Source organism: Anolis sagrei, chromosome 2 (genome assembly GCF_037176765.1).
Source record: "Anolis sagrei isolate rAnoSag1 chromosome 2, rAnoSag1.mat, whole genome shotgun sequence".
Classification (NCBI taxonomy): domain Eukaryota; kingdom Metazoa; phylum Chordata; class Lepidosauria; order Squamata; family Dactyloidae; genus Anolis; species Anolis sagrei.
The window spans coordinates 95,320,708-95,337,267 of NC_090022.1; the positions used below are offsets into that span (position 1 = coordinate 95,320,708).

At 43.8% G+C, this 16,560-nt stretch overlaps 1 protein-coding gene across 3 annotated transcripts; it reads left to right on the forward strand.

Moving 5' to 3' along the window:
* The first annotated feature begins 1,207 nt into the window (after positions 1 to 1,207).
* On the forward strand, positions 1,208 to 14,100 carry LOC132768858 (E3 ubiquitin-protein ligase RNF14-like). 3 transcript variants are annotated; one of them, XM_067463699.1, is made up of 8 exons: positions 1,208 to 1,274; positions 3,170 to 3,365; positions 5,460 to 5,611; positions 7,757 to 8,245; positions 8,956 to 9,184; positions 9,905 to 10,077; positions 13,095 to 13,235; positions 13,889 to 14,100. In XM_067463699.1, exons 2-7 carry the CDS (start codon positions 3,212 to 3,214, stop codon positions 13,233 to 13,235), a joined length of 1,338 nt encoding a protein of 445 aa, XP_067319800.1. In that variant the 5' UTR covers positions 1,208 to 1,274; positions 3,170 to 3,211; the 3' UTR covers positions 13,889 to 14,100. The 3 variants fall into 3 exon arrangements, with proteins under 3 accessions (XP_067319800.1, XP_060621182.2, XP_060621183.2); XM_060765199.2 differs by having other exon boundaries at positions 1,212 to 1,326; XM_060765200.2 differs by having other exon boundaries at positions 1,212 to 1,326; positions 13,915 to 14,100.
* Positions 14,101 to 16,560: the final 2,460 nt, after the last annotated feature.

Sequence of the window (16,560 nt, forward strand, 5' to 3'; positions counted from 1 at the left end):
GTTGTTGTAGGTTTTTCCAGGCTATATGGCCATGTTTTAGAGGCATTTTCTCCTGACGTTTCACCTGCATCTATGGCAAGCATCCTTAGAGGTAGTGCCTTGATATTCTGGGATATAGGGCTGTGTGGAAGGGCCCTCAATGCTAGGGGATCCTGGAAGTTGCAGTTTGGTGAGGCAGTAACTCTTTTAAGCAGTGCAGGCTCAAGACCTTGTCAAGCAGTGTTTCTTAACTGTGCTAATGCCATGACCCCTTGATACAGTTCCTCGTGTTGTGGGGACCCCCAACCATAACATTATTTTCATTGCTACTTCACATCTGTAATTTGGCTCCTATTATGAGTTGTCATGTAAATATCCAATATGCAGGACCAAATTTGGCACAAATACCCAGTATGCCCAAATTTGAATACTGGTGGGGTTGAGGATTCGTGCCAAGTTGGTCAAGATCCATCATTGTTGGGTGGGTTGATTTTGTCATTTGGGAGTTGTAGTTGCTGGGATTTCTACTTCACCTACAATCAAAGAGCATTCTGAACTCCACCAAAGATAGAATTGAACCAAACTTGGCACACAGAACTCCCATGACTAACAGAAAACACTGGAAGGATTTGGTGGGCATTGACCTTGAGTTTGGGAGTTGTAGTTCACCCACATCCAGAGAGCACTGTGGACCCAAACAATGATGGATCAGAGCCAAACTTGGCATGGATATGGCAAAATATGAACGCTGGTAGAGTTTGGAGAAAATAAATCTTGACATTTGGGAGTTGTAGTTGTTGGGATTTGTAGTTCGCCTACAATCAAAGAGCATTCTGAACCCCACCAAGGATAGAATTGAACCAAACTTCCCATGAATAGCCCCCATGACCAACAGAAAATACTGTGTTTTCTGATGGTCTTTGGCGACCCCTCTGACACCCCATCGCGACCCCCCACGGGTCCCGACCCCCAGGTTGAGAATGTAACATGACCACTCCCGGGATGCCATAGCTGTGAGCCAGGGCAGTCCAAGGGGTGCCAAGCTTGGGTTGCAGTGAAGAGGCGCCCTTGCAAGCCAAGGCTGCCTGCCAGCTTGCCTTCCTTTGCCGGTGCCCGAGGGCTACTTTGGCCCAGCTCAGCGGCGTCCCGTGCTCTCCTCGCCCTTTCCCTGCTGCTAAGAGCCCGAGCGGCGGAGGGAGGAGCCCGGATGAGGGCAGGCTGCCAGGGGATTCCCGGCAACAGCAGCAGCAGCAGAAGGAGCAGCAGGAGGAGGAGGGCGAGGAGAGCCAGGACCGGTGAGCTGCCACTGCCCAAGCGAGGGCGATCCGGCGGGGCTTGTGGCGCCAGGTAAGGGGCAGTGGGGCGGGGTGGCCCCCAAAGAGGATGGGGGTCGCCTGCTGCCAGCCCTTTGCCACTTCCCTGGCCTTTCACTCCGGCAGCCCCCGAAGGCAAGGCACCCCGGCGCGCAGCTTCCCAAAGGGTGGGGGGGGGGGGTTGTCCCTACTACTGACCCATCTTCAGGGAAAGAGCCCCGCCTGACTTCCTGGTTTCCAAAAGGCTTCTTTCTACCGGGCACGGGACCAGCCCGAGAGGGGAAGGGAAAGCGGGTCGCTGGGGACCTCGCACTCCTTGCGAGACTTGGAACTGGGAGAATGGAAACCAAAACCCTGAAGTTTCTTTTGAGTGGAAGAAGGCCCTCTGCCTTGGCCTTCCTCTGAGGCTGAGAGGGTGTGGCTTGCCCAAGGCCGCGCAGAGTATTTCCCTGGCTGAGCAAGGACTCAGGGCTCTAGAGCTGCCTTTCTCAACCTGGGGGTCGGGACCCTTGAGGGGGGAGGTCGCCAGGGGGTGTCTGAGGGGTCGCCAAAGCACTTCAGAAAACACAGTATCTTCTGTTGGTCATGGGGTTTCTGTGTGGGAAGTTTGGCCCCATTCCATCCTTGGCGGGGTTCAGAATGCTCTTTGATTGTAGGTGAACTAGAAATCCCAGCAACAACAACTCCCAAGTGTCAAGGTCTATTTTCCCCAAACTCCACCAGTGTTCACATTTGGGTATATTGCCAAGTTTGGTCCTTATCTATCATTGTTTGAATACACAGTGCTCTCTGGATGTGGGTGAACTACAACTCCCAAACTCAAAGTCAATGTCCACCAAACCCTTCCAGTGTTTTCTGTTAGTCATAGAATCATAGAATCATAGAATCATAGAATCAAAGAGTTGGAAGAGACCTCATGGGCCATCCAGTCCAACCCCCTGCCAAGAAGCAGGAATATTGCATTCAAACCACCCCTGACAAATGGCCATCCAGCCTCTGCTTAAAAGCTTCCAAAGAAGGAGCCTCCACCACACTCCGGGGCAGAGAGTTCCACTGCTGAACGGCTCTCACAGTCAGGAAGTTCTTCCTAATGTTCAGATGGAATCTCCTCTCTTGTAGTTTGAAGCCATTGTTCCGCGTCCTAGTCTCTCATGGGAGATCTGTGTGCCAAGTTTGGTTCAATTCCATCTGGTGGGGTTCAGAATGCTCTTTGATTGTAGGTGAACTAGAAATTCCAGCAATTGCAACTCCCAAATGTTAAGGTCTATTTTTCCCCATACTCCACCAGTGTTCACATTTGGGCATATTGAGGATTCGTGCCAAGTTGATCCAGATGGATCATTGTTTGAGTCCACAATGCTCTCTGGATGTAGGTGAACTACAACTCCCAAACTCAAAGTCAATGCCCACCAAACCTTCCAGTATTTTCTCTTGCTCATGGGAGTTCTGTGTGCCAAGTTTGGTTCAATTCCATCATTGGTGGAGTTCATAATGCTCTTTGATTGTGGGTTAACTATAAATCCCAGCAACTACAACTCCCAAATGACAAAATAAATCCTCCTCCCAACCCCACCAGTATTCAAATTTGGGCGTATCAGGTATTTGTGCCAAACTTGGTCCATTGAATTAAAATACATCCTGCATATCGGATATTTACATGACGATTCTTAACAGTAGCAAAACTACAGTTAGGAAGTAGCAACAAAAATAATGTTATGGTTGGGGGTCACCACAACATGAGGAACTGTGTTAAGGAGTCGTGGCATTAGGAAGGTTGAGAAACACTACTCTAGAGTCCTTGGTTTGGTCGTGGTTAATGGGGTTGGAGTCCCAACAAGTTCTCCAGTTTCCCTCTAACACAGGCATTGTAATTACAGAGCCAGTGGACTGCTCAACTAATTCCAAGCACAGCACTCAGGATGTCTTCTGGGGACAGAGACGCTCAGGAGGACGAGCTCCTTGCTCTGGCCAGTATTTATGATGAAGACGAATTCAAGAGAGCGCCCTCAGGCCGGGGAGGAGAGATCCAAGTTTTAGTGGACCTGCCTGAGGACTTCACCCTGTTGTGGAGTGGTGAGTCCCCCTTCTTTCTTACACACATTCTCAGTTGTGTCTCCACTCCCTCTGGATGCAGACTTGCTCTGGCCATAGACAACCACTCCAAGTTTGGTTCGTGTGCCTTGTGACCAGATGGCTTTCACTACCTAGGGTTAGATGAAAACCCATGGTATTGCTTTTATACAGATGGCATCTATGGAGGGTTGCAAAAAGCCTTCACTTATCTCTGAATTCTGTACTGAATCATGTGCTTGGTCTATTTTATAGACAAAATTATTCTCATATGTTCCTCGAAAATGTTTAGTCATTAAAAGAATACCATTCTGAGTCCCCTCAGGGAGAGAAGGTGGTCTATAAATAAAGCTATTATTATTATTATTATTATTATTATTATTATTAAAGGTAACAATCATAACATTATAGTGTGAAAGGGCGAAGGAGCCTTGGAATAAACCTTTAATTGTAATATATCTACAGATAGTAAATACCATCAGCACTGTAAACAGTAAATAAAATATTTATTTATTTACTCTATTCCTATCCCTCCTTTCTCTACCCCGAAGGAAGACTCAAGGCGGCTTTACCTATGGCAACTATTCAATGCCTTTGAACAACAAACAGTTAAAATACATTAAGTTAAAGATTTTAAATTAAAATGAAATGCACATCAAAGGCATATAAAATATTAGGTAAAGGTAAATGTTTTCTCCTGACATTAAGTCTAGTCGTATCCGACTCTGGGGATGCTCATCTCCATTTCTAAGCTGAAGAGCCGGCGTTGTCCATAGACACCTCCAAGGTCATGTGGCCAGCGCTGTTACCTTCCCACCAGAGTAGTACCTATTTATCTACTAACATTTGCAAGTTTTTGAACTGCTAGTTTGGCAGAAGCTGGGGCTAACAGCAGGAGCTCACCCCACTCCGCAGATTCGAACCTGCGACCTTTTGGTAAGCAAGTTCAGCAGCTCAGCAGTTTAACCCACTGCGCCACTGGGGGCTCCATATAAAACATTAAAATAACTATTACACATCATGCCATCCAGAATCATAATCCGGGGACATTCCAAAAGTCATTGAACATAATTCCGTAGCTATTATTGCACTGTAGTTAATCTCCAAAGGCCTGACCCCAGAGCCAGAATTTCACTTTCCTTCTCAAGGCCAGGAGGGAGGAAGCTGTTCTGATATCACTGAGGAGGGAGTTCCACAGCTGAGGGGCAACCACGGAGAAGGCTCTGTCTCTCATTTCCACCAGCTGCACCTGCAAAGGAGGCAGGACTGACAGCAGGCCTTCCCCAGACAATCTTAATCTCTGAGGTTTAGGGCAACAACACCTGCTATCAATTGTATGGAGTTTTCTGCCCAAATATGGCTTTGTTTTACCTAAAAGAGATTTTTCTGTGTCCCATGCCAGTTGTCATAATCTTGGAACAGTGGCCTGTAACCACGCCTGGAGCTAGGCTGCTTGATGGCCTAAAAGGATTGATTTCTTGGAAATATATTTTGTACACAGGCACCAACCATGCACCCATCGTGGCATTTTTGATCTCTTCCTCATCTGTCTCTTTGCTCCTACTTAATGGTTTTTTAAACATATATTTTAGATTATATATTCATATATATAATCCAAAACAATGCTACTCTTAAAACAAATATATTGTTGAACAAAATTGTGTATTTTGTTTCAGATTTCAAAAAGGCACACAACCGATGCCTTTTGTCTTTCCCTAAGAAAAATAGTTTCCAGCCCAAAGCAGTTCTGACGTAACTCCGTTATCACCCCATGTTAGCTTTTCATTGTGTGGGAGTGTCCTAATGTGATGCCTGCAGAGAATAGCAAACATAATAACAATAGAGTTATAAACCCTGATGGATTGGTAACTTTGGCAAGCAGTGGTTTCTGTGAACCAGGAACCAGGAAGAAGTGAGTGTTTGTCCTGGGAGGAGCCAGCATGCAGTCCCACAGCACCATCCTGCTTTGAATGAGTTGCTACTAAAATGCTTTTAAAAAACTGATACATTTTACAGGCATCTGATCAAATAATTGTATTAAGCAGCATAACGTTAAAGTTGCATTGTCCTTACACTGTGAGATTTCTTTTGTTTCAGGCAAACAAGCAGAGAATCTTCAGAATAACAGGTTTGAATGCACAGTTTCCTTTTTACCTCCAATAGTGCTGAACTTTGAATTTCCAGCAGATTACCCGTCAGCTTCCCCACCTGCATTCACCCTCAGCAGTGAGTGGCTTTCCCAAGAACAGGTTGGTACAGATCTTTCATGCTTCATGGTGTTCACCAGAATGGTTTTAAGAAAAAGGTGGGAGGAAAGGATTAATGGGCTAGTTGACTGTCCTCTAGAAGCGGCAAGTGAAGCTTCATGGTGCCTTATGTCAAATTATGTTTCTTTTACACCATTTTAATTGGAGCCCCCGGTGGCGCAGTGGGTTAAAGCCTTGTGCTGGCAGGACTGAAGACCAACAGGTCACAGGTTCAAATCCCGGGAGAGGCGGATGAGCTCCCTCTATCGGCTCCAGCTCCTCATGCGGGGACATGAGAGAAGCCTCCCACAAGGATGATAAAACATCAGAAATCATCCGGGCGTCCCCTGGGCAACGTCCTTGCAGACGGCCAATTCTCTCACAACAGGAGCGGTTGCTCCTGACACGACCAAAAAAAAAAAGCAGGACTGCTGACCAATAGGTTAGTGGTTCGAATCCGGGGAGAAAGGGTTGAGTTCCCTCTCTCAGCTCCAGCTTCCCATGTGGGGACATGGAAGAGGTTTCCCACAAGGATGGTAAAAAACATCAAAACATCTGGGCATGCCCTGGCCAACATCCTTGCAGATGGCCAATTTTCTCATGCCAGAAGTGACTTGCAGTTTCTCCTGACATGAGGGAAAACCCAATTTTAATTGTTCTAAAGGCTACACAGTTTTAACACTTCAATTAATTTCAGCATGGCTGGCATTAGTTTTTTTTTAAAGTCTTATCAGAAAATATTTTTCATTTGTTGTCTGCCCATAGCTGGGATGCTAATGTTATAATTGTGCTCCTTCAAGTTGACTGTGACGTATGATCCTACCATAAAGTTTGCGTGGCAGGATTTAATCAGATTGAGTTCACTGTTGCCTTCCCTCTGGATAAGGGAGTGTGACTTGCCCAGGATGAGCCAGCAAGTTTTTCATTGCCACGTGGCATTTTGAACCCTGGTTTCCTGGACTCTTTAGTCCAAGAGTCTAAACACTACTCTATTACTACTTTGGTAGGTGTAAATGAAAGCATTAAACCCAGAGGCCATCTTTCTTCTGCCACAAATGCCCCCTTCCCTGAGAGAGAGGGGGGGAGGCAAGAGGTCAATTTATGTTTTTGGAACACAGGTATTATTTGTATTTAAACATTGCTTCCAGAAGAAGCAGATCTCCCTTTCTGATTAAGAGACTAGTGGTCTTGGGGAGTGGAGTTGGAGAAAAAGAGGGTCTAAAAATGGTTCTGAGAAGACCACAGACATGAAGTATAGATATGTGAGGGGAAGTCATAGGGAGGAAGGAGCAGGCTTGTTTTCTGCTGCCCTGCAGACTAGGATGCAGAACAATGGCTTCAAACTAGAGGAAAGAAGATCCCACCTGAACATTAGGAAGAACTTCCAGCAGTGGAACTCTCTGCCCTGGACTACAGTGGAGGCTCCTTCTTTGGGGGCTTTTAAGCAGAGGCTGGATAGCCATCTGTCGGGGTGCTCTGAATGCAACTTTCCTGCTTCTTGGCAGGGGATTGGACTGGATGGCCCACGAGGTCTCTTCTAACTATGATTTTATAAGTTCCAAGGCTGCTCTCTGCTCATTGTGATGCATATACACATATCCATGCAAGTATTGTATGAAGTAGGGTACTAAATACGAATATGAGCAAAACATTATTTGCTCACATAGAATGATGGTGTCTTGGAAGTGGCCTAATACAGGTGGAATAAGCAGCCAACTCCCTCTCACATGAAATGCTGTTTTTCTCCTCTAATGCTTCATCCAAATTCCCTTTAGTTTTCAAACAATTGCTCATCTTATTTTGTATTCTGTGCTATGCTGAAAGTATTATAGCTCCAAGCACCTTTCCTAGGCAATATATTTATTCAACACTGCCTTTTTTCTTTTGAGGGTAAATATTTGCTCTTAGGTTTAGGCTAAATGAGAGTAATTGTGCACTTAGCTGATAATTTACTTTGCACTACACAAGAGAAATAATAAATGTGCCCTGAATCAGAGCATAAGAGTCTCTCTTCTTTCATTTCAGAAATGTATATTGTAGCAGCCTTGATGTGCTTGTGCCTCGGTCTTGAAATCTGACACTTTCTTAAAAAACAAATAGTATTATTGGAAGGAAGGTGATGGTTTTATATTTATCTCTGTTTTCTAGCTCACTGAACTTTGCAAGCACTTAGACACCTTATGGGAAGAAAACAAAGGCTCTGTGGTTTTGTTTGCCTGGATACAGTTTCTCAAAGAAGAAACCCTTGCCTATCTGAATATTACCTCTGCTTTTGAACCAAAAATATGTGGACAAGAGCAAGAGCAAAGCAGGACAAACGACGAGGAAGTTTGCTATGGTGCAGCATGTGGTGCCATGGCACAGGAAGAAACCCCTAACAGAAGAGCCAGATTGATCAGAGAAATTCTAGATTTTGACCTTGCTCAACAAGAAAAACGCTTCAACAGTAAAATGCATACTTGCAATATATGCTTTTCGGACAAGTTGGGAAATGAATGTATGCTATTTCTGGACTGTAGGCATGTGTACTGCAAGGCGTGTGTAAAGGATTACTTTGAAATTCAAATCAAAGATGGGCAAGTCCATTGCCTGAACTGTCCAGAACCAAAATGCCATTCAGTTGCAACTCCAGGGCAGGTAAAAAAATTGATAAAATATATTAAAAGGTTGTAATAATAATCTCTGTGTTGTCAAAGGTTTTCATGGACAGAATCACTGGGTTGCTGTGAGTTTTCCGGGCTGTATGACCATGTTCCAGAAGCATTCTCTCCTGACGTTTCGCCCACATCTATGGCAAGCATGTGGACAATTCCAACAGAAAGGAGGAAACCATGAAAATGAACAAAATCTGGCTACCAGCATTTAAAAAAACTCTAAAATCACGACAGTAAATAAAGAACAACACTAAAAAAAAACAAACCAGGGGAATTCCAGACATGAATCAATCAGAGCCAGCTAACACCTCCCAACAAAGGATTATCCCAGGCAGGAAGCAGCCAGGCTTTGAAGCTACAAGGTCATTACATGATAATCAATGTGACCAATTGCAACGTTCACACTTGCCTCAAGAGACAAGACTTCTTTTTCCCACCCTGGAGATTCTACAGATATATAAACCTCACTTGCCTAGTTTCCAACAAGTCTCACAACCTCTGAAGATGCCTGCCATAGATATAAGGAAAGCATCATGAGAGAATGCTTCTGGAACATGGTCATACAGCCTGAAAAACTCACAGCAACCCAATAATCTCTCTTTACACCAAGAAGCCCATGCAGCCTTTGTGGGATTCCTCATATTCAGAGAAGCAGAATTCACCAACCCATCATTTTATTGATTGCTTTTTCAGGTTAAAGGGCTGGTGGAAGAGCACCTTTTTGCCCGTTACGACCGCCTGCTGCTTCAATCCACCTTGGACTTGATGACAGACGTAGTATACTGCCCACGTCCAGGCTGCCAAACACCGGTGATGCAGGAGCCATCTTGTACTGTTGGCATTTGTTGCAATTGTGGTTATGCCTTCTGTACAGTCTGTAAGAAAACTTATCATGGTGTCCAGTCTTGCAAAATTGCTTCAGGTGAGTTGAATACAAGAGGAAACAACATGTACTTTGGGACTGCTAGGATGCAAAATGCTTTAATGGACCTACTTTTCCTTTTGATGTGGACATTTGGGATATTTTAAGTGAAATTATTTAAGGGTGAAGCTTATTGTCTGGCTGTCTGTTATTGTATTAGCTTCTCATCCTTTCTGTTGGTATTTTTGTGCCTCTTCAATCCAGTATGGGAAGATGTACTGCCTATGAAGTACAGGGGGAGAACAGTTTGGTGGCAGAAAAGTAACATCAACAGCTCTGATGTTCTGTTATAAATTTTTTTTAAAAAAAAAACAACTATAAAACTGGTTGTAGCATAATCATGTAACTAATTATCTGAATTAATAATCTCATAGTATAAATTGTGCAGGATTTTGATCAAATAACACTTCTTCATGGCTTGTATTAACAGCTCTCTCTAGGTTGAGTATGCAAAACTAAGCCACAAGAGCATTTGTTTTGTCCACTTCATCACACTAGAGAGAAAAAATCCACTTAAAATCAAGTTTCTGCCTCCTGCTGAATTCTGGGGTTTGTAGTTTAGTGAGGCTGTTAAAGGCTCTTCCCTAAACTGCAAACCCCAGAATTGTGCAGGAGGCAAAAACTGGATTTTAAGTGGATTTTTCTCTAGTGTGACGAGGCAAAACTTGTTAAGCGCATTACATGTTTTGCAAGTTGCTTATGTTACATTCTTTCTCTTAGGGAAGTTTGCCGCATTTTTGAAGGAGTATCTTGCAGCAGATGAAACCACTAAAAGGTTTTTAGAGAAACATTATGGGAAAAGACTACTCCGATCGGCTGTAGAGGAAATAGAAAGTAAGGAATGGTTGAAAAACTATTCAAAATCGTGTCCTTCTTGCAGAGCTCCTATAGAGGTGAGATTGTGGCAGAGAATGGGGACTTGGGGGAAACCACAATATATTTGTTCTGAAAATTGTCAGATACCAATCCCACTCATTGTGGGATAACTTGGGCCTTTGGAGTGCCCTTCCACAGTCCCAAGTAAGTAAAAAGCTCAGTTTGTCAGACCTTTCCAGAAAATAATCTTACTAATTCCAGACTGGGATTCTTCCTATCAAATCCTCTTTTGCAGTTCTAAAGGGAATGGAAAGTAAAATGAGGAAAGTGGGGTAGAAATGTCTTTAAAAATAATCTATATAAATAAAAATGTAATGTTCGTTTGTGGGATTAACGTAACTCAAAAACCACTGGACTAATTGGCACGAAATTTGGACACAACACCCCTAACAGATCAAGAAGTGACCATCACTCACAAACCCCTCCCTGAAAAACAGCAGAAAGTACTTAAAACCCCCAATAAGCTAAATGACAATACAGTGCATATGCGAAACCGACATCTCCCAACATCCCCTAAACCAGGCCTTTTAGGGGAGGTGGATGCTTCAAATGCACTGCTTCCAAGCTGCAAGCTTACTTCTCCTTGGATTTATCCGAGAGCATCCCAATCCGTACATATTTTCTATTTCCTATTCCTGGACTGCAACTCCCAGCAATCCTCCAGACAGAGAAGACATATAGATTAGATAGAGATAGATAGATAGTAGGTAGACAGATTAATCAGGAGGACAACTGGGAGTTACAGTCCGAGAATGGGTAGAGAAGGAAGAAAGGGGAGAAAGAAAAAGGGAAGGGAAGGAAGGAAAGAGGTAGAGAAGGGAGGGAGGGAGGGAGGGAGGGAGGAGAGAAGGAAAGAAAAAAAGGGAAGGAAGGAGAGAAAGAAAAGAGAGAAAGAGGGAGGTAAGATTGGCCACAGCAACACGTGGTGGGTACAGCTAGTTCTCTTCATAAAAATGCTTTTATAAGCATGAGACAATCTCTGGCTTTTGTGACTCATGAATTCTGTGACTCATTGGCCACTCCGAGTCCCCTTAGGGGTTAGAAGGGTGTGGTATAAATACTGTAAATAAATAAATGCAATTGAGCTGCTGTCAGGAAGTAGAGCATGATTGAGAATACAAGATGGGAAAGTCATAATGTGTAAGGGTTTTCTTTTGATACTGAAGTGTGAAGCTTCAGTATCACACTTCACCTATAGATAGCTTCTTAGATATTTCACCTATAGGTGATGCTTCATATTTTATCTTCTTTACACCCTGTTCAGCAATGAGACAGGACAGCCACTGTGAGGACTGTCGTATACACTTATATTTGTGTACAAGTTGACCTCATATATATAAGCTGAGTGCAGAGCTCCCAATGGCGCAATGGGTTAAACCCTTTTGCCGGCAAGGACTGCTGACCTAAAGCAGCGAATCCAAGGAGCTCTCATCTGTCAGTTCCAGCTTCCCATATGGGGACACGAGAGAAGCATCCCACAGGATGGTAAAACATCCAGGCGTCCTTGGGCAACATCTTTGCAGACAGCCAATTATCTCACACCAGAAGTGACTTACAGTTCCTCAAGTCACTCCTGACATGGAAAAAAAAAGCTGAGTGCAGGTTTGGGGACTAAATTATGGATGTTGATATCATCTGTGGATAAGTCAAGGGTCATTCTGTAGAGAAGGGAAAGTGGCATCACCATCTCATAAGGCCAACAATTCCTGCCTTTTAAAAAAAATGGAAGTAAAGTTACAATATTAACTATCAAATTATCTTCTTTGAGCTGAGGGGTGACAGACAAGACAACCTAAAAGACAACCTAAAAGAAGCACACTACATTGCATCTGAAAACGTTGATACAATTCCACAAAAATACTAGTAACTTCTTTCTCACAGTTGGTGTCAAAGATGCCACAATAATATTTTGCATATTAGCATGCTACAATTCACATTTGAATGGATACAAAAGTTAAAAACACACACCATATAACACAGATACGGTGCTCCATGCTGTCATGCTGGCCACATGACCTTGGAGGTGTCTATGGACAATGCCAGCTTTTCAGCTTAGAAATGGAGATGAGCGCCACCCCCTTGAGTCAGACTTGACTTAATGTCAAGGGAAGCCTTTCCCTTTCCCTTTAACACAGATATACACAACAGTAAAACATATATTGCATTGTATAACATTATATATGGTACTGCACAGTATGTATGTGTGTATGCTGTTGTTGTTCTTGTGTGCCTTCTAGTATTTTCCAGCTTATGGCACACTAATGCTTTTCCGCAAAGTTTTCTTGGTAAGATTTGCTTTCCTTTGAAGCTTATCCAAGGATATCCAATATGTTTCTATGGCCATACAGGGATTTGAACCTTGTTCTCCAGAATCCTAGTCCAACACTCAAACTGCTATATCCAGGTGGCTCGCATATATAAATTACATATATTCTATTCTTTATCCAAAACAATTATGCCCTATGTTTAAAGTGCTGTTGGCTAAAAGTTTTGGAGATGAACTGATTAAATAAGAAGCAGGGCAGAACACCGATGTTGACTTTTTTCATATTTACACTTGACTCATGAGGTTGAAAACAACAATGTTATCTATTATGCTTTATCCACCCTGAATATGCCAACTGCCACAGTATCTATGGGTAGCAAGAGAGAGCAAATGTCTATGAGGCTTTAACTTCTCTCCTATACTACCTTGCAAACAAACCCTCCTAGGCAAGTTTGCCTCCAGAAACTGTTTAATTTAATGCCTTGTCTTATCTGTAAGAGCTTGATGTAAAGTGCTTCCTCCCTAATAGTCTGGGAGAGTGACAAAGGCCACTGATGAATGAGTAGATTCCTTGTCCCATTAATGGAATGTGTTAGTACTTTAACCAGGAAACTAATGTTCAAAAGGTGGGGGAAAGAAGGGGGAGGCCTTATGGGATTTACTAAAATTCAAGAGTGATGCATAGCTTTTTTGTGGCATATGACTGAATTGATTCTTGAAGTTCTTTGTGTTTCCTTTTCTCCCACCACCAATTGTGACCATTATCAGAAGATAGATGGCTGCAATAGAATGACATGCACTTCGTGCAATAAGAACTTCTGCTGGCGTTGTATGACTCAGCTGTCCCAGGAAGACCCTTATCAGCACTTTAGTGATCCCAATTCCCCGTGCTTTAACAAGATGAGATAGGTAATTATTTAATACGGTAGTTACTGTATATTTAAACACTACTGAAAGACAAGCACCAGTTTAATTGCATCTTGGCATGGGTTCACATGAAATCTTGAAGACTTTCAGAGCAGGCTCTGTATCTGGCCTTTACAGACATGTGTCAATAAGACTTCTCTCTGTAAGAAGTCCTGATTCCATGCTCTCCCCATTACAGTTATTTTCAGTTATGATGTAAATCTATGTGAAAGTCATGCTATATTCAGACCCAGGCCTCACCAACATTGACCATTTAATGGAATTTCAAACCAATGTTGAAGAAAGTGGCTTCACTGGGTTTGTGAGTTTTATGGCCTGTATGGCCATGTTTCAGCAGCATTATCTGCTGATGTTTTGCCTGCATCTGTGGCAGTGGTTTCATTTTGCAGATGATTATATAGAAAATTCTGGAACCAGTTTGAGGCCTGGGTGGTGGTTACACACACTGATGCACATTACGGGGTTTCCTTTGCATGCTTTTGTGAAAGCCTGTAATCTGACCACTAGATTCAAACTACATTAAATGGGGCTTTGATTTGTTCACGTACGTATATGTGGTAATGTGGTGTGCAGAAGTGTATCCATACAGTATTTATTTCCTGCTGTGCTTATTATTTCCAACTCGTTCATTTTAGGAACTGATAACTATATGTATCAACAGACCAAAACCGAAGGTGGAACCTCCAAAAGAGGTCCAATAGAAGGCCAAGAGGATGCGGCCCTGGCACCTCAGGGGTTGAACCAGTGACCCAAGCATCAACAGAGAAGAAACTTCCTGAAATGGACATTGATTGAATTCCAGCTCTTGTTTATATTTAGAAACTACAATAAAGCTTTAAGTTGTTGATTTTTATGTTCCAAATATAAATGGGAGCCACGTAAGAACTGCAGCTTTTCTCACATACTTTTTGGATGGAGCTGGTCATTCAGAAGCATCTCATCCCTTGGGTAGCAAACTCTTCTGTTTTATCATTACTGCCATTCTGCCATATAACTTTAGAAGCCCCTGGGTAGATTTATAAAATATAGAATCATAGAATCAAAGAGTTGGAAGAGACCTCATGGGCCATCCAGTCCAACCCCCTGCCAAGAAGCAGGAATATTGCATTCAAATCACCCCTGACAGATGGCCATCCAGCCTCTGTTTAAAAGCTTCTAAAGAAGGAGCCTCCACCACACTTTGGGGCAGTGAGTTCCACTGCTGAACGGCTCTCACAGTCAGGAAGTTCTTCCTCATGTTTAGATGGAATCTCCTCTCTTGTAGTTTGAAGCCATTGTTCCGCGTCCTAGTCTCCAAGGAAGCAGAAAACAAGCTTGCTCCCTCCTCCCTGTGGCTTCCTCTCAAATATTTATACATGGCTATCATATCTCCCCTCAGCCTTCTCTTCTTCAGGCTAAACATGCCCAGCTCCTTAAGCCGCTCCTCATAGGGCTTGTTCTCTCTCATTTTAGTCGCCTTCCTTTGGACACATTCCAGCTTGTCAATATCTCTCTTGAGTTGTTGTGCCCAGAATTGGACACGATATTCCAAGTGTGGTCTAACCAAAGCGGAATAGAGGGGTAGCATGACTTCCCTAGATCTAGACACTATGCTCCTATTGATGCAGGCCAAAATCCCATTGGCTTTTTTTGCCGCCACATCACATTGTTGGCTCATGTTTAACTTGTTGTCCACGAGGACTCCAAGATCTTTTTCACACGTACTGCTCTCAAGCCAGGCGTCACCCATTCTGTATCTTTGCATTTCGTTTTTCCTGCCAAAGTGGAGTATCTTGCATTTGTCACTGTTGAACTTCATTTTGTTAGTTTTGGCCCATCTCTCTAATCTGTCAAGTTGTAACATGGCCCTTCACTTCAATGCTATTCCTGCTGTGAATCCCATTTTAAAAGGAGGCGAAATGCAACCGAAAATAATTTTGTTCATTAAGAATGCCCCACTGAGCTGATATTGTGGGTTGTCGCAGTTGCATTACATCTATCCATTGACAGACAAATCCCAGAATTCTTTGACAGGCTGATTTTGCTGCACAAGAGCAATAATGGCATATTTTCTAGCAGGATTTTAATTTAATTTTACATTAATCCAGATTATCAAAGCAGATAATCCACATTATCTGCTTTGAACTGGGCAAACTTCAGCCCTCCAGATGTTTTGGACTTGAGCTCCCACCATTCCTAACAGCCTCAAGCCCCTTCCTTAAGCAGCTGAGGGGGGAAAGGAAAGGGCCCGAGGCTGTTAGGAATGGTGGGAGTTGAAGTCCAAAACACCTGGAGGGAAGGCCCAAGTTTGCCCACTCCTGCCTTAAGTGAGTAAACCCTGTTAGTTTTTGGGGTGATAGTATGATAGCTGGGTCTGGAAGCTCCAAGCGTTATGGAGATGCCGCAAAGGTGGCTGTGAATAAGGGAAGAGGGGGCGGAGTGAGAGTGGGGAGAGCGAAGGAAGGATAGAAAGGAGGGGACGCTTAGGGTAAGGGTTAGGGCAAGGTTTAGGGTTTGGGTTAGGGGTTACGGTTAGGGTACAGTTTAGGGTGAGGGTTAGGGTAAGGTTTAGGGTTTGATTTAGGGTATGGTTTAGGGGTTATAGTTAGAGTAGGGTTAGGATAAGGGGTTAGGATACGGTTTAGGATTAGGGTAAGGTTTAGGGTTTGGGTTAAGGTAAGGGGTTATGGTTAAGGTATGGTTTAGGGTTGGGGTAAGGTTTAGGGCTTGGTTAGCATAAGGGTTAGGGTTACAGTTAGGGTAAGGTTTAAGGTTTGGGTTTGTGTAAGGGTAGGGTTTCAACATTAAAGTACTGGTGATAGTATGATAGCTGGGTCCGGAAGCGCTGAGCGTTACGGAGATGCCACAAAGGTGGTTGTGAATAAGGGAAGAGAGGGGGCGGAGTGAGAGCGGGAAAGCGAAGGAAGGATAGAAAGGAAGGGACGCTTAGGGTAAGGGTTAGGGCAAGGTTTAGGGTTTGGGTAAGGGGTTAAGTTTAGGCTTACAGTACAGTTCAGGGTTAGGGTAAGGGTGAGAGTTTCCCCATTCAAGAACTCTTCCTTTCCTTGTATGTTCTCTCTGTCTCCGGCCTGGCTTCCATTAGCGAAGTCTCTCTTGGGCAAACGGCGCTCCCGAAGGAACGATGCGGCACCTCCGTAAAGCTCGGAGCTTCCGGACCCAGCTATCCTACTATTCCGGTTTTGGGCCCCTGCTTAAAGGCGCCTCCACCCGGTGTCCCGAACGCCCCTTGACCCGCCTTGGCCGAGTGCGAGGGAATGACGGGAGTGGTAGTTTGACGCTGTCCTGAGCTTGCTCAAACTACAAATCC